Source organism: Misgurnus anguillicaudatus, chromosome 20, assembly GCF_027580225.2.
Source record: "Misgurnus anguillicaudatus chromosome 20, ASM2758022v2, whole genome shotgun sequence".
Lineage (NCBI taxonomy): Eukaryota > Metazoa > Chordata > Actinopteri > Cypriniformes > Cobitidae > Misgurnus > Misgurnus anguillicaudatus.
The window spans coordinates 25132743-25156387 of NC_073356.2; the positions used below are offsets into that span (position 1 = coordinate 25132743).

At 38.9% G+C, this 23645-nt stretch overlaps 1 protein-coding gene across 2 annotated transcripts in view; it reads left to right on the forward strand.

Moving 5' to 3' along the window:
* Positions 1–23645, forward strand: part of LOC129455266 (ephrin type-A receptor 7) — a 164491-nt gene that overhangs the window by 28510 nt on the left and 112336 nt on the right. For both annotated transcript variants that reach the window (XM_055219944.2, XM_055219945.2), the window contains exons 2-3: positions 163–227; positions 4408–5077. In XM_055219944.2, the coding sequence (XP_055075919.2) occupies positions 163–227; positions 4408–5077 (735 nt within the window). The remainder of the gene's footprint in view (positions 1–162; positions 228–4407; positions 5078–23645) is intronic.

Consider the following 23645-nt stretch of genomic DNA (forward strand, 5'->3'; position numbering starts at 1 on the left):
AGATCAGCGGCCTGTCCACAGGGGCTATGTTCATGATAATTAGACGCTATCTGCTGTATGCGTTCTGACAGTGAGATAAAGGAAAGCCACAGCGTATAATTGCGATTTAATGATTGTGCTGTTGTTATAGTCTCTTTTCTCTTTGTTTGTTTTCTCATGCAGTTGTCTTGCTGAATTCTAAGGAGTCCCAGGCAGAGCTGGGTTGGACCTCATTTCCTTCTAATGGGGTAAGTTTTTCATAACACGTGTATCATGGGTTTTATTACTATAAATTGTAATAAAATAAATAGTAGTGTTTAGTAACATGCAATTATTTCAAAGAATTGAAAACTCTCTCATAATTTACTCATCCCAGGTGTTTATCACCACATTTCCTTAGTTGAACACAAACAGTTTCGTTAAACACAAACAGAGTTATATTACATAAAATCAGACCTGCCACCCTGTACGCATTTTGTGTAGCAGGTATGTGTTTTGACCTCAAAGTACGCTGGTACGATGTGTCACTTTAAAATACGAAAAAACCTGGTGACACCTCTGCCGTGTGCGGAGTACTCAAAACAAGCAACAGAAAAAGAAAAACATTTTAAATCATAGCACTGGGTTCATCCACCAAATAAAAAGCAGTGATGATTGACAAATCGTATGGCCTATCAATAACAAGAGTCTGTTATTGACTGAACCACAAATCCCGCGTGATCCCCATCCACCTGCACTTTCTGACATTTTTAAACTGAGACGAGTCAAGACGTCTGAGCCCTAATGTAAACTGGTCTTGAGTGGATGTGGAAAGTTAAAATATTAAATCAGCTTAATCCTCAAAGTCAACGATCTCTCGGGCTTCTTTCATAAGGTGCACTTGACCGCAAGATACGTAAACATTACTTCTGATTTGTAAATGAGCATAATTTATAAATGAGCGCTTTACGAAAGGTACAATGGTTTTACTATACAAGTTACCATAGGCGCCGATTTCGCTAGTGGATTCTTACACTCGTGCACTCATATCTGCGAGACAGCATCTAGTTTGTTTGAAAAATGAAGAAATTAAAGACGGACATACAGCAAATAGCAGCAATGTCATAGTTTTGGTTGTATTTTAAAGGAAAATGCAACCGTTTTTCAATATTTTACTATGTTCTTACCTTAACTTAGACAAATTAATACAGACCTATGTTTTTTCAATGCGTGCACTTCATCTTTGCACAGTGTGTTGTGAATATGTTAGCATTTAGCCTAGCCCCATTCATTCCTTAGGATCCAAACAGGAACACTTCCATAAAAAATTATAACTATATATTAGAGCACTTAGTTTGCAGCACTTCGACTTCTGGCGCAGTAACATCATCACTCCTGTGAACTCGAGCGAGAGGGGGAGTAGTCAGGAGTGATGATGTTACCACGTGCTGAGGTCGAAGTGTTGCAAACTAAGTGCTCTTCCGCCATACAATATAGTTCTCATTTTTATCTGCTCAAAAATCACCACGTTTTGTTGTGTGCCACCATGCTTGCTCGTGTAACTACTAATGTAACAGTCTTTGAGTGGGGAAAACATGGAAGTGTTTGGTGGCTTCTAAATTCATCCCTGTTTGGATCCTAAGGAATGAATGGGGCTAGGCTAAATGCTAACACGTTCACGACGCGCTGTACGAAGATTAAGTGCACGCATTGATAAAAGATAGGGATGTCTAAGTTTTGTCTAAGTTAAGGTAAGAACATAGTGAAATATTGAAAAATGGTGACGTTTTCCTTTAAGCAGTGTTAACTTTAAACTACTGTCAGAAAGAAAATTCTGTCAAAATGTACATATCATATAGTTTCTTTATTGTGTGAAACACAAGATAAGTTATTTTGAAGAGTGTTGGTAACCAAACTGCCTTTCATTGTATTTTTTTCTAGTCAGGGGAAAACAGTAACACATTTTTTTCCAAAATAATTTCTTTAGTGTTTTAACCAAGAAATAAATAATAAAGGTTAGGAACAATATGAGAGTGAGTAAATGATAAAAGAATGTAATTTGTGGGTAACAATTACCCTCTATTTAACAGCAATATCACCATTAAAAAGTGTTTGTGAAGACCTTCCAAATTTTGTGGTTTTATCTACATTTATAATTATTATTAAAGCAGATTATGGCAGGATGGGGAAAAAAGTGAGTGGATGTGCAGCATGTTACCTTGAAAGTTTTAATTTTAAACATTTTTACTTTATATAATTACACTTTATTCTCGCCTTGAATATAACCTTAGAAGCTGGCATGGCATTTAAAAGATAAGAAAAGAAAGTTATCAAGAGGTGTGTTTTGTGCGTACTTGCGTGTGTGTGTCTGCTAAATTATATGTTAAAATCTGTGTTCTGTCCCTTTGACTGATGGTACTAAACAAAATCCAAGGTTGCCAGGTCTGTAATATCCTGGCTTTCTTTGGATAATGGCATTGAATGGTCTCCAACCTGTTGAAACTCTAAACACCACATCCATCCTTCATAAATGTAATCTAAATGACTCAGTTGGGTTTAAAATGTCTTCTGAAATATTAATATTTTCTTACACAGACATATTGTTTCGCTTTAAAGTCTTTAAACAGTAAACTTTGACTTCTGGATAATAGGGTTGTGCTGATAGACGACAGTAGTCATATGACCGATACTATTGCGTATCGCGATCTCACAGGTTGACGATAGGATGATCTCAGTATAGGGGATATCACACAAGCCTACTGGGTTACCATTATCCACATTTTTAGTGCTACCCCACAGAATATCTTTCATTCTCTCTCCAGAATATACTTGTTTTTCTTTGTTTTTTCCCATTTTGTTTTTCTCACTTCTCATTCATCAACTGTATTACAAGCCCATCTCTGCTCTTATCCCAGTATATTCAGTTTTGACCCCGCCAGATGAACTCCATTTCGTTTTGCCTTTTTCTCTTTCCCATACATTTCTCTTTCTCAATGCTAAGCACACAAAAAAATTACATGCACTGTTCGATTCACACAGTAGCTGAGCAATAAGCCTTACGGTGAGCGAAGAATGGACACATTCATCCGTTGTAATGTTTCTGTGAGAAGTGGCTAGAAGCTGGGGACCCGATGCAAGCTGTTATTTGTTTAGCTTGTTAATTTTGGACCTGACAGCGATTAAATCCTCTGTCTCGCGTTCCCAGCCATTCTCCACCACAGCTGTGCGGTCATACACGCACTACACGGGTTTGATCGCTCTGCGGTTTTCACCAGGATGCGTTTAGATTCACTGCCACTCACGGTTTTATCTGTGGAGAAACTCTGACAAATACGGGCACCGATTCAGACTGCTCAATTCCCTCAGAAACAAAGGATCTTCATTACACTGCAATTAATTGGAAAAACAGCGTGAGAGTGTTCGTCTTTTGAGGCTCATTATAATCTCTCTCCGAGACAATGAGCTTGTTTGTGGTGCTGATTGAAGATGCTTCAGTCTTTATATTCCGTGTTTGATATGCTAAAGGTGATTTGGCACTAAGCTTGTAGGACGTGACTCAATCACAGCCAATTGGAAGATATTTGATGTTTAATGTACTGTTCTGTATATTTTTTGATAAATGAGAAGGCATCACATTTGTGTTTATTCACGTTGCTTAGGTATGTCACAGTATTTGTTTTTGCTTTTTGTGAACTTTTCACTTATATCAAATTTAAAACATTCCCACATTTGTGCCAAATACACTCGCCTAAAGGATTATTAGCAACACCTGTTCAATTTTCATTAATGCAATGGTGTAATGGTGTGGGGGATGGACATGGTTAGAAACAATGCTCAGGTAGGCCGTGGCACTTAAACGATGCCTAATTTGGCACTAAGGGGCCTAAAGTGTGCCAATTTGGCATCGTTTAAGTGCCACGGCCTACCTGAGCATTGTTTCTAACCATGTCCAACCCTTTATGACCACCATGTACCCATCCTCTGATGGCTACTTCCAGCAGGATAATGCACCATGTCACAAAGATCGAATCATTTCAAATTGGTTTCTTGAACATGACAATGAGTTCACTGTACTAAAATGGCCCCCACAGTCACCAGATCTCAACCCAACAGAGCATCTTTGAAATGTGGTGGAACGGGACCCTGGATGTGCATCCCACAAATCTCCATGCAGTTGGCAAGATGCTATCCTATCAATATAGGCCAACATTTCTAAAGAATGCTTTCAGCACCTTGTTGAATCAATGCCACGTAGAATTAAGGCGAAAATGGTTCAAACACAGTATTAGTATGGTGTTCCTAATAATCCTTTAGGTGAGTGTACATTGTCTTTTTAGCGATTTAAACCTGAAAGTGGAATCAAGTAATTGTTTGTAATAGATCCTTCTGACATTTATAATGGGTTTATCTTCTATATATCCATTACTTATAACTATCTCTGTGTTGCAGTGGGAGGAAATCAGTGGCGTTGATGAGAAATACAAGCCCATTCGCACATACCAGGTGTGCAACGTGATGGAGCCCAGTCAGAACAACTGGCTCCAGACGGGCTGGATCTGGCGGCAGGGCGGCCAGCGGATCTTCATCGAGCTGCAGTTCACCTTACGCGACTGCAACAGCATCCCCGGTGTGTCCGGCAGCTGCAAAGAGACGTTCAACCTCCTCTACGCCGAATCCGACTGGGACCTGGGGCGCGTGGCCCGCGAGGACCGCTACAGCAAAATCGACACTATTGCGGCAGACGAAAGTTTCACGCAGGGCGATTTAGGCGAACGTAAAATGAAGCTCAACACCGAAGTCCGCGAGATCGGACACCTCAATCGTAAGGGATTCCATCTGGCCTTCCAGGACGTTGGAGCGTGCGTGGCGCTGGTTTCCGTGAGAGTTTACTACAAACGCTGTTTGTCGACCGTGCAGAACTTGGCTGTGTTTCCGGATACGGTAGCCGAAGCGGCGTTCTCCACGCTGGTGGAGGTGAGAGGGACCTGCGTGAATAACTCTGAGGTGGACACGGACAGTCCTCCCAGAATGCATTGCAGCGCGGAGGGGGAGTGGTTGGTGCCCATTGGCAAATGCAGCTGTAGCGCGGGATACGAAGAAGGACACAGCAGCTGTGAGGGTAAGACACTAAGAAACAAATACAGCCTTTCTCACCACCTGCTGTACCGTTTGAGCATGCAGGTTCGAAAATTTTCCATAAATTAATCTTTGTGAAATCAAAGCGACCCATTGCTATCTCACTGATTTATGTGGCTGCCTAGTGATTTATTGTAGCAGATGATGAAATAAAGAGTTTGGGCTCTTTAAAAACTCAGTGCAGACGGTTTGGTCAGATTGCATTTTTAGACGTGTTAGAGTAAGAGGCGAAACAGTTCAGTTTTAGAACCACAGTCATTTGTTTGGTGTCACTTTCATGGGTCAGAAGGACGTCACCAATGAATGAGAATGTCATGCACTCTCACTTTGGCTGACTTCATGCCTGTGTCTGGCAGACACACACAGTTTTTGGGTGGTGGGATCTCTCCTCCCACCACAGCTGTATGTCATCTGATCAATGCGTCAACAGGCGCTGCAGGACATTGTGTGTGTGTGTTTGTCAGTGTGATTTTTCACAGTCCATCTTGTAGTTGTGTTATGGTGTGTAGGAGTTGTACAGTATTCACACGTACAATGGCAGGCTGTTACAACAGATCCTACATTGTCTCTTTATGTTGTTATTGTTAATAATGCATCATCTGTGACTAAGATTCATGTGATACGTGGGAGAAATTAAATTCGAGTTTCGTTTAGGTTTAAATGCTGGTGTAGGTTGTGAACTTGATGCTCTGTAACGGTAAATGTTGTTGATTGTTGGCAGTGATTCATACGCTGTTGCTTTCCCGTGATTCATGACCATCAAACCCTCACAAACACTTCTGTCCTTTCCTCGTTGTATGCGACTACACCTCCAAGTCTTTTTGGTGATTTACTGTTTTCTACATAAGATTGAAATCAATGATTGAAATGCTTCAAATCTCAAAATTAGATTAAAATTTTAGCCTGGATTTCACAGGCAGGGTTAAATTAGTGTGAAACTCGCACACAGTGACTGTTTCTTGATCAGCACAGAAATATGGCGGCATCATAATGTGGCTGTCAAAAATGTTAATAGGAATGCAAGCTGTATTGAAATCGCTTTCAACTGCTGTTTTCTATGGTCTTGAGAATTAAAAAGAACATTTCAGCTGCAAAATTAGTTATAACTTATTTCATTTTTTGTCTTCTCATATCTATTGTTTTACCTCTAATGCTTTACACTTGCAAGTGCTGGTATTTCTTGGTATTGAGCTGAAAAACCGAAAAATGTGTAAACAAAGCAACAAATGAAGTTAACAAATAAAGGGGAGGTTTTGCAGACAGGGATTAGATTAAGCCAGGACTAGGCCTTAGTTTAATTAGGAAATATAACTAGTTTTATTAAACATGCCTTACTAAAAACATTACTTGTTTGCATTTTGAGGCAAAACAAAGAGGAACTGATGTATTTTAAGAAGTGTCAGTGCAAGTTTTTGACAGTTTGGACAGCTCCTACATTTACTCTAGTCTAATCCCTGTCCGGGAAACTGCCCCGAAGAGTACAGATTCAAAAATGCCTCACATGCTTTTGGTCATTTTGCGCACCGCCGTTCATCTCAATTATTTTCCGTGCCCTTATAGGACTTTTCTGACATATCATTGTGACGTTAAGCAGATTCTGCCAGCAAACTGGTATATCTGAACGACCTGAGGCGGGGATTAAAGGGATAGTTCACCCGAAAATGAAAGATAATTGTCATCATTTTCTAATCCTCATGTTGCTCTAAATTTGTATGAATTTCTATTTTCTGATAAACACAAAGAATGATTTTTAAAGGGGACATTTTTATAAGAATTTTTTAAGATGTAAAATAAATCTTTGGTGTCCCCAGAGTACATATGTAAAGTTCTAGCTCAAAATATCATATATAGCATGCAATAATTATAGCCGTTTTTGGTATGTCCTTTTAAATGCAAATTTGATCTCTGCAGTGCACTAAATGGAAGTGCCGTGGTTGGATAGTGCAAATAATGAAATTACCTATTTTACCTATTTTTCCACATGCTTGCAGAGAATGGTTTACCAAAACTAATGGCACTTTTCCATTGCATACTACCCAACGGTTTGGGTCGGGTCAGATTACTTTTGGGGGCTTTTCCACTGGGTGTTGTACCCAATACTTTTTTTTGGTACCACCTCGGTTGGGGTTCCAAGTGACCCGAGCTGATACCAAAACGTGACGTGAAAACACTGTAGATCACTGATTGGTCTGAGAGAATCCTAACTACCAGCATCATCGCTACAGTATAATGTAAAAGATTAGCTTTACTGTTGTGCTAGCTTGTGCTTTTCCTGTTGTCATCTGTGCTTCGCTGTAAGTTCCCAAATTCCCTTTTTAGCAACGAAAACATCCACAGGTTGTGAATCAGGAACACAATACCAGTGTTTTCCAGACTTGCAGTTTGTGGCGGCACATGACTGACGCCACGGGTGTTTGTACAGAAACTGTCATGTGAGACAGAGGTAGTGATAAACGCGATGTGCAAACATCTATTAGTGGTGGTCAACCTAAATTTTGTGGTGGACTGAGAAATAAATGAATGTATGGGGATGTATAGCATTCCAACAACGCTCTTACTTGTATGATGTCACAGCAGTAGGCAGCGCAAATATAACGGCACGCCTGTAGTCCCTCCCACTTCGAAGTGTTACTAAACTCGATGGAAAAGCTAACCAAGCCAAAGTGAGCTGATCTGACCTGACCTAAACCGTGGGGTACTATGCAATGGAAAAGCCCCATAAGTTACTGGGTTGATCTTTTTCACATTTTCTAGGTTAATACAGTAGAAGCACTGGGGACCCAATTATAGCACTTAAACATGGAAAAAGTCACATTTTTCATGATATGTCCTCCTTAATAAATGATGGTAAGCACACAGCTGATTGTAACCATTGACTTGCATAGGAAAAACAAATACGGTGGAATTCAATAGGTTCTGTCAGCTGTGTGCGTACCATCATTTATCAAAATTCTTTTTCATCATTTATTACAATACTTCCATAATATTTGTTTTCCTATTATGGAAGTTAACAGTTACGCCAGCTGTGTACTTGCCATCATTTTTCAAAATATCTTCTGTTGTGTTTATCAAAACAAAACAAAAAAACTCATACAGGTTTAGAATGATGACAGAATTTGCAATTTGAAGCGGAGGTATTTGATGATCATATATTATGAGCTCCTCAAATGTACAGGTACTATAGCTGTACATGAACGCTCGAGGATGAAAACGTAAAAATATTTTATCGGATGTGCCGTTCGTTTACACAGTGACGGCGTTTTTGGGGCTTAAAAATGCAAAAAAGTGACACCACCCTCCATAAACTGGAAATCTTAAAAACGATCTACCCTCGCGTTCCCGTCTAAAGGGTAAAAACGCAAAAGTCTGCTCACGGTGGCTCTTGTCGCGTACGTGTTTACGTCACAGGCATACGCCAGTTCATGAAAATAACATGTCGGATTATTTACATTTGTCATACCTTCAAGTTGCCATAGCAGCTCTGATAAATGTGCAAGAGTCTTTCCAGCAGTTGTACGAAATATTCACAGCTAGTATTTCTGATCAGAGAAGGCGCATTAATTACCTCCATCAATTTGTTGATGCGCCAATTCGGAGGCAAACCAGACGGCTTTGGATGAGACCTGAGAGAACAAGGAAGAGGGTTGTACGCAGGCGCACGGACTTGGTGTTGTTGTGTGTCAGTGCCTCTCATTGCCACCTAGCCGCCTGGAGTGCATACTACATCGAATATCACACACTTTTGCATCACCATATGCACGCAGATTTCCCCCTCAAAACGCTCGTATAAGCGCGGAATTCAAACTAATAACGCAACGGCACTTTTGCATTTTCTTTTTAGATCGTTTCCGTGTAAACATAGCCTAATAGTTCTGGGAAAACAGAGTTTTTATTAAGAATTGATTTCGTCTTTTTAAAGGTCACGTTCTTCCTGATACCATTTTTTAAACCCTAGTTAGTGTGTAATGTTGCTATAATAACATAAATAATACCTGTAAAATGATAAAGCTCAAAGTTCACTGCCAGGCGATATATTTTCTTCAATAGAATTTAAAAGCCTACAACGAACGGCCGGTTTGGACTACAGCCCTCTATTTCCTGCTTTAATGACGTCAGTAAAACAGTTCGTTGACTAAACTCCGCCCACAGGAATACGTCAGTCACCAGCTTTGGCTCAAACGGCTCTGCTAAGCCAAGCTGCTATCGAATCACAGCACACTAAACAAACTACACAATCAGATCTCGATACGTATTTCTGAAGGAGGGACTTCACATAACAAGGAAGACATCAGCCTTTTTTGAGGACAGTGAAAACAGCGCTATACAGATAAGTAAATTGTGTGAAAAATACTGTGTTTTTTTACACGTGAAACATGAACAGATGTTATATTGCCCACTATAAACACAATTAAAGCTTCAAAATCACAGACAGAACGGGAGCTTTAAGTCATTAGCTGTGTGATCATGCTATTCATTTTACTTTATAAATATCAGCTTCTTGTGTTATGTGTGAAGTCATAATGAGCTGTCTGTGTGTGTTACTATATCAGATAAAAGGTGTGTCATCTCTCAAAGGGAAGATGATTCAAAGGCCAATGATGAGCAAGATTTCACACCGCACATGACGGGGGACGTTAAAAATATAAAACGGCCAATCAGAGACCTTTTTTTTTACTTGCTAATGTCACCAGGCATGTTAGCACATTTCTTTCATCCCAACATCATTTTCGTCGAATTTACTCTCTGTTTGCTGAATATATCATGATTCACTATAAAAGGCGTCACATTACGCAATTAAAGCGTGTTTTAAATATCACTTCATGCTGACTTACAACCAAATGCAAAATGTGACCTTTTCAGTCATGTCAAACAAAAACAAAAGGGCCAGTCACAGCCCAGGCGAGAAATGTGTGATGGGACAGACTGGATGAGAGGAAGAGATGAAAACGCAACAGGGATGGTACAGTAACAAAGCATAGTTGAAGCTTGCAACATTTCTTTATTCCATTTCTTCCTCTTCTTCTCATATTTTCTCATCACATTCTCTTTGTCCATTGGACCAAAAACAAAAGGGCAAAATTTAGACATGACGATACAGCACTGCAATAAGGTAGATGAAAGGATAGCGGGAGATCAACAGGAAATGTGGATAAGAGGAAAAGTAAAGACGGGAAGGCGAGCGAGTGAGCCGGAGGTTGCGGCGCTGTCACTCAGCGTGAGTGCGGGTCTTTGTTGAATGTTAATGAGATGGATATGCGGGGCAGACTCGATACTCTCCCAGGAACTCTGGGCTATTGATCAGCTCTAATGCTTCACTAAACTGCCCAGGCACACTGTGGATTCATCTGCTCGCCGTGTGCTGTGGGTCGGCATTTTCAATGTGTGTTTGTGTGTGTGCGAAAGAAGGACTGGATAGAGAGAGAAAGTGATGTTAATGACTGAAGAATGAACGATGGTTCAGAAGAGTGTGTGTTTGGTTTATGTGTTTACGCCTGTGTGTGTTGCAGGAGCGGGTGTGTTTTAACTAAATCGCTCGATAGTATTGACCCGGGCCATGAGTAGCTGTTGATTGTGTCTGGAGAGGTTGCACTTGACAGGATTGTGTGCGTGTTTGTGTGCAGCTATGGGCTTTGAAGCATCACATTTAATTATTTGCAGTGCGCTGTGGGCCTGTGTTCGGTCTAAAAATGCAGGTTTAGTGGTTACTGATTTATGTTCAGTCAGCGATTTATATGCAAACTTCGGTCTGTGTCACAAAATTATTTTCACACTTTCCTAAAAACTACCTCACCAGGCCAGGTTGGGATGCTCATACTAATACATTTACATTACATGTATGCATTTGGCAGATGATTTATCCAAAGCGACGTACAGTGCATTCAGTCTATACATTTTTGATGTGTATGTCTATTCGCTGCTGATCGAACCCATTGCGAACCTATTACTAATGCAATGCTCTACCATTTGAGTCACATGAACAGATCTCTCTCTTTTTTTCTCTTGCTCTCCATCTGTCTCTGAAGGGCTATGTGAGTGAAAGTCTAATTTGAGGACAAAATGGTGAAATGCTTGAGACCAGAGGGCATTTCTGTGCACTTGCATGCTCTGTGTGTGCGTGTTGGGGCAGTGCAGGTCATCTGCTGTTTGTTGGATGCTGCTGTGAGTCAGTGAGAGGCTGAGCTGATGCAGTGTGATGTACCAGAAAGTGTAGGGCTCCAGAGGCCATCTGCTTTAACAGAAGCCACAAACTAACAATAGTGTTTATGTTCATTTTTTATTTTTTTAGATTAAGATTTTTTTTATATTTGTTGTATTATGCATATTTACAGGGTGCGATTTGCTGGGGGAAATGGCTAGGGATTATCTCCACCTCTGGTCTTTATTTATCCCTGCCTCTGATGAATTATTTTTATCCCCGGTGGGGACAAAATGTATCCCCCCATGATTAATGATCATCAAACGGCTATATAGACAGCCTAAAATAAATATATTTTAATATAAGTAAAACGCTGCCACGCAATAGTGCAAACAACAGTAAAATGAGGAATTGAGTATAACTGTCAGCGCTTCAGCTCCTGTGACAATAACGTTAGGTGACAGCGCATCTAGCTTATGTCATGATACTTTTTTAATCCATGCCTGGTTGTCGCCAACCACCCCGAAACAGACAAATAATAAATGAAAAAGTCCTGTAAAATACGATATGCTGCTTGGAATCTTTCACATAACGAATCCAAGAAATATTTCCATTGAGAATGCGAAAGCAGAAACTACTTTTTTTAATCGAGGGAAACTCACAGGTTGACACAGGAAAGCAAAAAAAGAGGTCAAAAGTCCGTCATCAAGACGTCTTGTCTAAGTTATGCATACATTTGTCAATACATTTTTCAATATATTTATTGTTATATTGAGAGTACATTGTGGATTGAATTTTTTTCTATTAAATATTATGATTATAAACAAGTGTTTATAAATTCTTATGCCGGATTGGAGCGATTCGAATCCCGCTCAGGGCTGGTGGGTGTAGGACTGGTGTCATTTCTATAAATATAGCATTTAAACAGTTACAAGAAATAGCTTAATACACTGAATATTTATTTTAAGCCTGTGGTTGATGATTTATTTTCTTAAAGTCGCCATGAAACGGAAGTAGTGATTGCCTTATTTTCCCCGTGGTGACGTATATCCGAAATGAAACGGCTTCTGAAATGAAATAAGGCAGGCTGGATTTGAATTTGTCCATTGAGATCTGATTATATCGTTTGATGTTGTGTCTAGGCTTGGGCGGTATCCAAATTTTGATACCATTAAACCGCCTCCCTATTTTACCCCGGTATACGGTATTACCGTGAATAATTATAAAATTATGACGTTATCAGACAGCGTCACTATAATGTTGGCTAAACCCTTCAGAAACTGAATACCAAACACTAATACTGAAATAACAAAATAACATGCACAACAATATTAACAACTTTTATTAGCAACAACTAGCAGTTTATAAAAAAGATAAATACAAAAGGTCAAACAGAATTAACCAGTTGTCGGTTAAAAAAATTATCTCTAAATTAGGCTATAGACAGTGGACTAAACGCTACTACAGTTAGCCATCTCATTCCAATTTCCAGGATATTTTTGTGTGAAGTGAACAAATCCCTCACACTCAATTTTTCGTAACTCGCCTGTTTGTACTTATAAACCAATAAAAACATTTGGCGCAAGGTCAGGGCATTTGGGTTCTGGCGCGAGGTCACGGCGTTTGGTTTTGTGCACTCACATTGCATCAAGCTAAAATTTAATCAAAGCAACAGTCTCAGACTTGAAGAAAATTGCTGAACATTTAAACCTATTTTCTGCACATTCCGCCATATTTTAACAGAAGGAGGACTTTCTTTATTTCATTAACTTATATTTCTGCATATTCCAGCATATAAAATAAAAATATTTTTTGTAAAATCCAGCAATTAAATAATTAAAACGAAAGTCTTTCCTGGTTGTATTCCAAATTATTAACATTCACGTCTTTTAACAGTAAAGTGCAGATTAAGTTTTGTTTTTGTAAATCATTAGACATTTTTACCACTTAATTAGGTTTTGCTTTGTAGAAAGCCTTTCTTTAAAGTGAATTTCGTTTTGTATAAATTGTGTCTTAATTTTAATAAATGTTTTATCAACCAATTGCATGTATTTAATAAATTAAAAGCAAATATAGACAATATAATAACCGTGACATGGAGGCGCCGGCACGGCGCGTTCGCTTGCATTGCAATGTTGACTAGAACGCACGGACCTCATCATAAATGAATGAAACTCATACATTAGCATTAAATATCTTTGCTGCATTCTTTCTAAAACAGACAAGGACTTTCTCGCGGCTCGCATCAGCAAAGCATTGCATCGTCCATGTTGCACTTAACAGAAGTTGACACTTGTCTTTTTGAAAAATGAAAAAGTAATTATACAAAAGAGTTGTTCTAGTCGTTACTAGAAGGCACAGAGTGAGTTAGACCTGCCTTGGCGGTGCGTCTTTTATGCATTCTGAAGGTGCCTTTTTTATCGTGTTGCAGTCTATTAGGCAACATTCCGCACAAGTTGGGTTTAGATTTGGAAATACATTACATCTACATTTCAGTGCTAACTGATAAGGTGATGATGATCATCATCTTTCTTTATTATTTTTAGCACTACCTCAAACTTAAGCGGCGTCTGTCATTTTCTTAAATAAGCCGCGGCAATGTTTCAAATGAGCTTCTAATAAGACAAACGCCTTTATTTCCCACGCGATCACCTTACCAAAATCATTTTGAAACTAAGGAGTCATTTGTCCTCCGATTACATACAAGCAGCATACAAGCTCCGCGGCGACGCGTTTGCGGGAATGATGTTTCGGATGAGCCGGAGGCAGAGCAGCAGAGAGATGTGACAGAGTTGCGAAATTGCAGGCGCAGCTCGAAATGGCTGTTATTTCAAACAGCGTAACTTGTTTTAAACTAATCATTTAATGGCTCGGTGGTCGGTGAAGAAAATTTTTAGTTTTCGCCATCCCTAATTTAATATTTAATCCTTGTCTGCTATATAAGTTCATTGTTTTTTTTAAATGCCGGTATGGCGGTATAGAAACTGATACCTTTGCTATTTTTAGATCCCGCGGTATACCATATTACCGTATTACCGCCCAAGCCTAGTTGTGTCGTGTTGTTAATTGCTAATCGCTGCGATCTTCTCCCGGCATACCATATGACCGGAAGTGAAGAGAGATCGTTTTGAGGAGATTTGCATTTTTGATTAAAGATTATGAGCACACACAAATTTTTTAAAAATAATGAAGCTCACAGATAAGTCATTTGTTAATAATGCCACAATATAAAAATATATATATATAGTTTTTCATTTCAATTTCATTGCGAATTTAAGTAAAAATATTGGAAGAACATCCCCCCTCTGATTTTTTTTTACAAATAGCATCCTGCATATTTGTAGAACTCTGCATACAAATGACGTTACAGACCCAATGAAATCCCTAGATTTACACAGTTTTCAGTTCTGTGAAGTTGTATTCTTTCTTGTATTGTTGTTGTATTGTTCTTTCTTTCTTTCTTTCTTTCTTTCTTTCTTGGTATTTGGTATCTCCAATTCACCTGAACCAGAGTACCCGGAATAAACCCATGCTGACATACCTGACCTACTGGGGCTCGAACCGGGGACCTTCTTGCTGTGAGGCAACAGTGCTACCCACTGAGCGGCTGTTCCTCCCGTATTTCCTGTTTAAACAGGAAGTTGGGCCAGAACTTATCATAGGACTTTTTAAAAATAACCAATATGCCACAGCTATTGATTTCATTTGGTAGTAGCTATTACTAGTCAGAGGTAGAGGTAGAGGATACTCTCCTTGTCAAGCATTTTATTACGGAATATAGATGGTTTCAGCTGTAACAACATAAACAACGGCTTTCATGGTCATCAAGTAACTTCCGGTAAACTCCACTAAGAATAAATAACAAAAAGTCCTTTTAAAGTAGTTTATTTATATAACAAGCAAAATAAACAACACGTAGATTACATAGGAACCCAAAACATTTGTTATTTTCGACGAGGTATTTGTTTAAGGGTTCAGTTTCAGCAACTAGTCAGACCATTAAACAAACAGATATCGGAAGTAAGGTTTGGACCAGACGCTTATCGTGTCACTGCACGTGCGCCGATGAAACGGTCTATAATGGGCTATTGATCTATATTGGTCTATAATAAAAAGTAGTTGTGCTCGAAAGAGAGACAGTAAAAAATAAATAAATAAAAAGAACATTTTTTTCTTGATTGATTGTTTTGAAAAAATTTGGATTTTTAAAAATAAGATTTTAAAGCTTTTTTACACTTCCCCAATTTACAATGAAAAGCAAATAATAATTTAATTGGTCTTGTCTGTTTTTGCCAGAAAAACAAGTTTTGCGCCTTTTCTCTTTGCATTATTTCGTCACATCCATAAACCGAAAGAAGAGGTGCCGCCTACTATATGACTTGTAGGGTGTACGTCCAAAGCCGCCTTTCCACTGCACACGACAAACGATGGCCGATAAACCGGTAGTCATTAATTCCCTATGGAGAGTCGCAAAAGGGGCTGCGTGAGGTGCCGACCGTCTGCAGATCTGTAATTTTCGTTGGATCTATTAAAATGTTTGAACTTGTGCGACTACACCCCATGCGATACGCTGACCAGAAGTGATGTATTTCAGTGTATTCCAATCAAAACACTGTGCGGGGTGAAGATTATTTATCTCCTGTTGTTTAACTTTTATGAATCATAAAAAAAGAAAAACCTGACATTATTAATTTAATATTTATACTGTATGTTATTATTTTAATTTTGTCTCCGTATGTTTTGTCATAAAAATGGCGGTCTTTGTCATATATGCATAGCTGTTTTTGTTTCATTTATTTGCATTAATTTATTTATTCCATTATCGTAAATATTAGAATGAGCCTTTCTCCCATGTTACGATTAAGCTAAAGCTTCATTACGACTGCCACTAGGGGGCGAATGCCGACTGTCATGTCCAAATGTCGTGTACAGTGAAAAGGTGGCTTAACTGTCATGTCAATGTGTGATGACAAATCTGCTTTAATAAAGATTCATCCACACAGAGTATCAGGGCGAAACACAAAGCACATACGGAAAATGACTCTTCAACAAACTGCAATTTTATGTTTCAAACACAGATGGCGATAGAGAGGCAAAAGTTACCGATTGCAGCTTTAATAAAGATGAATTTTAGTAATGTTACAAAGTTGCAGAAAATTATATTTTTCAAGGTAGGTAGGTAGGCAATTACAGGGATGATAAAAAGAAAGAAGCACAGATGACAGAACAAGAGTTATGTATACAGTGTAATCAGACATGTTCTGACAGTGTAAGATATGTATTTGTAAGTGACAGATATATAATTAGAGAAGTCATAAGTCTTAGGGGAGCTGTTGAGTTCTTTCTGTTGTGTAGTTGTTCTCATGCCAGCCTCTGCCATATGTACACACATGTGCGCATGCATGCTGTTTCAATCAAACTTTTTGTCTTTTTCCACCTGTGCTTTATTCTGTTCTCTTACTCTTTCACTTTCTCTCTTTTTCGCTGCCTGTCTTTTTCTTTAGCTCTCTTTGTCTTTCTTCAGTATATCTAAGGCCAGTTTATTTCTCTGTTATTGAAGTGGGTGGGTTAACCGGATACTTTGCAGTGTGATGGGGAGATTATCATGTATGTTTGTAGGGGGATGTGTGAGTAGAGACAGCCATTCATTTGTGGCCTGGCACCAAGAGTCTTTGTTCTGCCTGGCATCGTGCCACCCGTGCCCATCTGGTACAGGCTCTGTGATTCTTCCCAACGGACACTCACTAGTGCTCATCATCTCTAGAGCTGCGGTTTAAAAATTCACACTCTCGCCAGAGAGACAGATGATCAGAGACTGCACACGCTAAGCATGCAATACACATACAATCATAAGCAAAGGACTGATGGGGTTATTTGTCTCTTGGCACATGTTCGGTGCTTGTGTGTGTGTGTGTGTGTGTGTGTGTGTTTCTGCAGGTGTCTTGGGTCAGACAGAACTGGAGCTATGCCACAGGGTCACCTTCAACCTCCACTGCCTATCTGTTCCACTTCCTCCTCTCTTGCACACATTTTCTTGGCTCTGAATGGGGACATAACATTATGTACAGTATATCGTTTTTATATACAACTAACAATTACCCTTGAAACATTTGCGTTTAACATTTCTCATTAAATGAAATAAAATGATTTTGGATGTCCTCACTATATATATATATATATATATATATATATATATATATATATATATATATATATATATATATATATATATATATATATATATATATATATATATATATATATATATATATATATATATATATATAATTTTTTTTTGATGAGTGTTCAGTATATTTAGAGGTCTTTTTCTATCATTTGGCTCTTAAATGTGTAGCCAAACCCTTACATACACATGCACACTGTACACACATTTCAACCAATTTATTTCAACACAAAGCGGCAAAACTTTGACATTTCCATTACCTTTCAAAATTGTCTCATGAATACTTTACTTTACTTTATTTTATTGTCCACGTAGTGGAAATTTGTCTCTGGCTTCACATGCATCAACACAACTACACATAACATAACAAAATACAATAAAAAAATTAAAATAAAAAATAGAAAAAACAAACACACATCAATCATTACCATTTAAAATCTTGACAGCATTTGGCACAAAGGATAATTGGTAAACCTTCCTAACTACTCGTGGTTGCCTTTAACGTCTTCCCGAAGGCATCAGTTGGAACTTGCCATGTAGAGGATGAGAAACATCCCCCACTATCTTTAAGGCCTTTTCCTTACTTTTTCCACGATACAGATCACTCAAGTGTCTCTGTGTCTTGCCAATTATCTTGCTTGCCTCATTCACAATTTTGGAAAGTCTACCTTTACTCACGACAGTCAGGTTACCATACCATGATGTCATATTAAAAGCCAAGCAGCTACATTTTCAAGTGAAACTGCCTGTGCACATTTACTGCAATTTGTTTCAGCAACATTACTTATGAAAAATAACTTAGCTCTCTGTGTGTGTGGCTGTACAATCAGCATTAGCAGCATCTGTCCACTTTTTACAAGCGTTCTGGTCAGTATGCACATACTGAATATATAGGTACTGTACAGTACGGTACGGCTATTAGAATTAATAACAGATTCAGTATTTATCTATTCCTATAGTGATTCATCATACTCAGAAGAACTGCTCTTTATAAACTCACACAGTGCTACATGATGTTCTGTGTGTAATAATGAGAGAGGCGGCTAAAGCGCCATGAGCCGTTTGCAGGATAAGATCCATTAATCTCTTATTTAACAAAGCTGCTGTAGCTTTTAACCTGTGAACCTGATGTGTAAGAATTAGAATTGTATAGTTAGAATAGTATCTGTGTGTTTGATACATTAATCATTTGTTTTAACAGCTGAACATATGCTAAACCTGCTGCACGACTGATCTTTTGGTTACCTAATTGGTTACCTTTACCGTGCCCACCAGTGTTGGGGGCTTTATCGTGTGATGTTGAGTTTAATATGCTTTTTTAAATAGATTTTTGCTGTTTTTCATTTTGGTTTGCTTAGGGGCATGCACACCAAAGCTTCTTTTAAGTACATGTTTACAATTGTTTCAAATGAAAGTGCAGCTGGCTTTTTTTCTGCGCTAAGGGGGCGTGCACACCAACACTTTTACGCCCGCGGCTGGCGCATGTTTTCAATTGTTTTCAATGGAAGCTCAGCGTTTTTCAAATAAGCCAGCAGCTAGCGGGTTTTTTCCGCGCTGAAAACCGGCGCAGATAGTTGAGAAATGTTCAACTTTGGAAGAAAAGCTCCGCTCGTCAATGTCAGTTCTCACGCGGCCGTCCAATCACAGTGTAGGTGGGGCGGGACAAGTATCACAGCAACCAACCGTCTCACAGCTGACGTATCAGAGCCACCAAAGCGCTCAGCTAAAGAAAGCTGGCACTCAGCTGAAAAACAGCTGGCATTCGGCTTCCTCAAGGCGTTTTCAGCCGCGTTTAAAAGTCTTGGTGTGTCCAGCCCCTAAAGGCTGGTGTTCTGTGTTTTTACCGCGCTCAGTGCTGCTGGGCGGCAAGAGTTGAAAAATATTCAAGTTTGGGTAAAAAGCTCAGCTCATCAATGTCAGTTTTCAGGTGGCGGTCCAATCATAGTGGAGGATGGGTGGGACAAATATCATAACGACCAACCGGCATATCGCACTACTAGTGATAAACAAAGCAGAAGTATCACAGCAACCAAAGTGCCCAGCTAAAGAAAGCTGACAGTTGTCAGAAAAAGCTGGCAGTTGGCGTCCACTGGGCGTTTTTAGCCATGTTTAAAGGGACACCTTAACTTTTTCGAAAATATGCTAATTTTACAGCTACCCTAGAGTTAAACATTTGATTTTTACTGTTTTGTAATCCATTCAGCCGATCTCCGGGTCTGGCGGTAACACTTTTTACTCTTAGCATAATCCATTGAATCTGATTAGACCATTAGCATCGTTCAAAAATTACTAAAAAGTTTTGATACTTTTCCTTTTTAAAACTTGACTCTTCTGTAGTTACATCGTGTACTAAAACCGACGTAAAATTAAAAGGCACTGATTAATATCACTACGCCTGCTGCAGCCATGGTATGGCAGCAAAGTCCTTGATTATTACACCTGAATGAGAGTATAGTTCCTAGACATATCGGATTAGAAAATTGCAAATTTTAAATTTGTATCGGTCTTCGTACACAATGTAGCTACTTGTACAGCAAGGTCAAGTTTTAAATAGGAAAAATATCTAAGCTTTTTGGTTATTTTTTAGCACAATGCTAATGGCCTAATCAGATTCAATGGATTATGCAAAGCTATGCTAAAAGTGCCAGACCCGAAAAGCTATCCCTTTAAAAGCTTTGGTGTGCACGCCCCCTTAGTGTTCATAATTTACGTAGTTTTACTTCATTCACCCTAAAAATGGCTGGGTTATTTTTGACCCATAATGTGTAAATATTGGACAGAACACATGCTGGGTTAAAAATTACCACGTTGTTTGATGGTTGTTGTTATGCAGTTGGGTTAAAACAACCAAGCATTGGGTCAATTTGAACCCAGCTGTGTGTTATGTCCAATATTAACCCAACATGGCTTAAAAATAACCCAGCCATATATAGTGTTATATATGTGTAAAGTGTTTTCTGTATATTTTGAAATAATTAGAAATGTAATTATGAACATGTAGTGAGGACTTGTGTGTTACATACACTCTAAAGAAACAAACGGTGCTATATAGAGCCAGGGCTGTTGATTTGAATCGTGACCATGGAGGAACCGTTTTTGGTGCCGTGTAGCGCCGGTGGGGCACCTGTGTAGAGCCATGTAGGGGCCGTGTGGAACCACTATAGCACCAAATATGGTTCTACATAGCACTATATGGTTCTACACAGGTGCTTCACTGGTGCTTCCTATATGGGGAGGCTGCAGACCTGGAGCCGGTAGATCTACGCCCCTGGCAGTTTTACGCCCCTGGCAGTTTTGCGCCCCTGTTGCTTCTCATGCGTTCAGTAGGGGGAGAGGGAAATACAACTACGATACTAGCCTATTTAAACAACCGTTTATGAGAACTATTGATTAATTTTACACATTTACACGAAAATTGTATAAACTTACAGTGTACACTGCAGTCTGCACACTACGGAAAAATCCATATAGTCCAGGTCTGGTCATCTTGGTTTTTATTATTGGAGATAAAAATAAGGATCATATGTTTAAATAATTTTGCATCATGATACGAGTCTATAGCGTGTTTTCCTGTGGCATTTGAAATCGATTGAACCCGGAAGCGGCGCATGATGACGTCACACTTAACTATTTATATTTATTTATAAACTGTTTTTATATACAAGAGACTGGCTGATATGATGTTGTGATTTTATATTAAGTTACATTTAGATATTAACCATATTTAGGCCATTAAACATAAAGTACTGTAATCATATGGATCCTAAATGCTGTACAATTCACAATAGGTCGTCATACAGCTACAAAACATGTCCTACATAGCATTTTATGAAGACAAACACAATGTAACTTTTCTAAAATTCCAAGGGTCATTTAGAAAAAAGAGACAATATTGTGGTTCACAAATTTTTTTATTAACACCATGACTTGGTTATTTCTTAATGACTCCTGTAGATTACTCTCCTATGGTTTGCCACTCTTTGAATGTTTTTTTTATCCTGCTATCAAAGTGCTCTCGCTCACTAATAAAAATAAATAAAGCGAAGGTTGAATAGTGTTAGAAACAATGGTTACTTATAATTAATGGCAGTATATCGCATCAATCGTTTATAAATAATAAATGTATCATTATAATACAATCAACAACAATTACTTTAGCAGATTATTTAACATACCTCAATTCGTTTCGCTTCAAGAAGGTCTGCTGCTATCATACGGTCTGCTGTTTTGATATATGATACTAATATACAGCCTCCCCCTACTGGACGCACGAGGAACAACAGGGGCGCAAAACCGCCAGGGGCGCAAAACCGCCAGGGGCGCAGACCCACCGGCTCCAGGTCTGCAGCCTCCCCCTACTCGGTGCTTCACCGGTGCTATATGGCACTAAAAATGGTTCTTCTATGATTACGAGCAAAGAACCACTTCTGGTGCTATATAGCACCGTTTGTTTTTAGAGTGTATAGGGGTGGTTCCGGACAGGGCTTAAGCCTAGTCCCAGACTAAACTGGATTTTTACAAATATTAAAACTTATCAGTGTAATTTTTATGTCTCAAGATGCACACCAGTAATGTATTTTTAAGGTATATTTGTAAAAACTACTTAAATGTCCTAATATAAGGCTTAGTCCTGGCTTAATCTTAACCCCTTTCCGTGTGAATTAATTCTGCTATGAATTCAGCATTTACTCTTCTTCAAGTAATTAAAAAATTCTAGCTAGTTAGACCAACTGGTCTTAGTCTCCTCAATCTAGATCTCCAGGGGCTCAACTCTTCATCTGGGCCTTCAGTTCTGGTTTTGTTCTGTGTCTTGTGTTTCTGGCCTTAACATCAATGTCCTGCTGTTCTTCATGTTGTAATAGTGCTAGACATTCACTGATCCAGGATCTGTGTCATCGCTCCCGCCTCAGGTATCACACTACAGCAATAGAGTGTGTTTACCGATCCACCACCTGTGCCGGCGAGATTCGCCGTTGTAGTCTCATCACCTGAGAGTGTCAGAATGGGTTTGTCTTATTGTCTCTGCTGAGGGACTGCAGCACGACGCTTTCTCCTGGCACTAGCTTGCTTTTGTATTTTGTAGTCATTTGCTGCGTGTCAACCCTCCCCCTCCGTAAGGAGCAGATGACATTTCCAACAGCACCTGCGTCCCTCATAAGTATTTTTGGTGCTCTCTCTCTCTTTGACTCTCTCTCGCACACACACACACATACACAGTCTCATCTGAGCCCATATGTGCTCACACTTGCGGGTGCCCAATCACACATAATACCCAGACGTAATGGCACAATAAAAGGGTTTAACAGTTGCTCTGTCTCTCTCAACTGTCTCTCTATATTTTTATCTTGATTTCTCACTTTCTTTCTGACTTTATTTTACAGGCGTACAAAGAACTATCCATTAAACGAGTTTTGTTTTAATGATAAGTTTACAGCTTACGGGCTGTTTTATATGTGTGGTATTAAAACAAATAAAAATGACTTGTCACTATTGTTTGTTAAAGAAAATACATGCACATCACATTTTCCATTACATTTTACATTAATGCATTCGGCAGGTGCTTTTAACCGAAGCGACTTCCAAGGTATACATTTTTTCGGTGAGTGTGCTTTCTGAGGTGTGAACCCATGACCTTTCGCAGAGCTTACGCAATGCTAGAGCTACAGGAACAGTTTTATAATTTATGATGACGTAAATATTAAACATGGTTGAACTTGAACATCACGTTGCGAATGTTAGAAATGTTACTGTATGCCTACAGTATTACAAAAGAGGTCATGCTATAAAATAACTAAAAAGGTCATGTTTAATGATTATGATCCCTTTAATAGTAAAACAGTAAAAATGGTATTTTTACCACAATCACACATTTAATTTATGCATATTTGACTTTTACACACACACACACACACACACACACACACACACACACACACACACACACACACACACACACACACACACACACACACACACACACACACATTCGTTCATCTTCATGTTCCATTAAAGGATACTAAACCTACACTCTTAAAAAAAAAAGGTTCTATATCGAACCAGAAATGGTTCTATCACCCGCTTCATATATGGAACCCCCAAATGGTTCAATATAGAACCACTTTAATGGGTTCATTAAAAAGAACCCCAAATGGTTCTTTGAATCAAAGTTAGATGGTTCTATTTAGAACCATTAAAGGTTCTTTATTATTATGAGTAATTTATTATTGATAA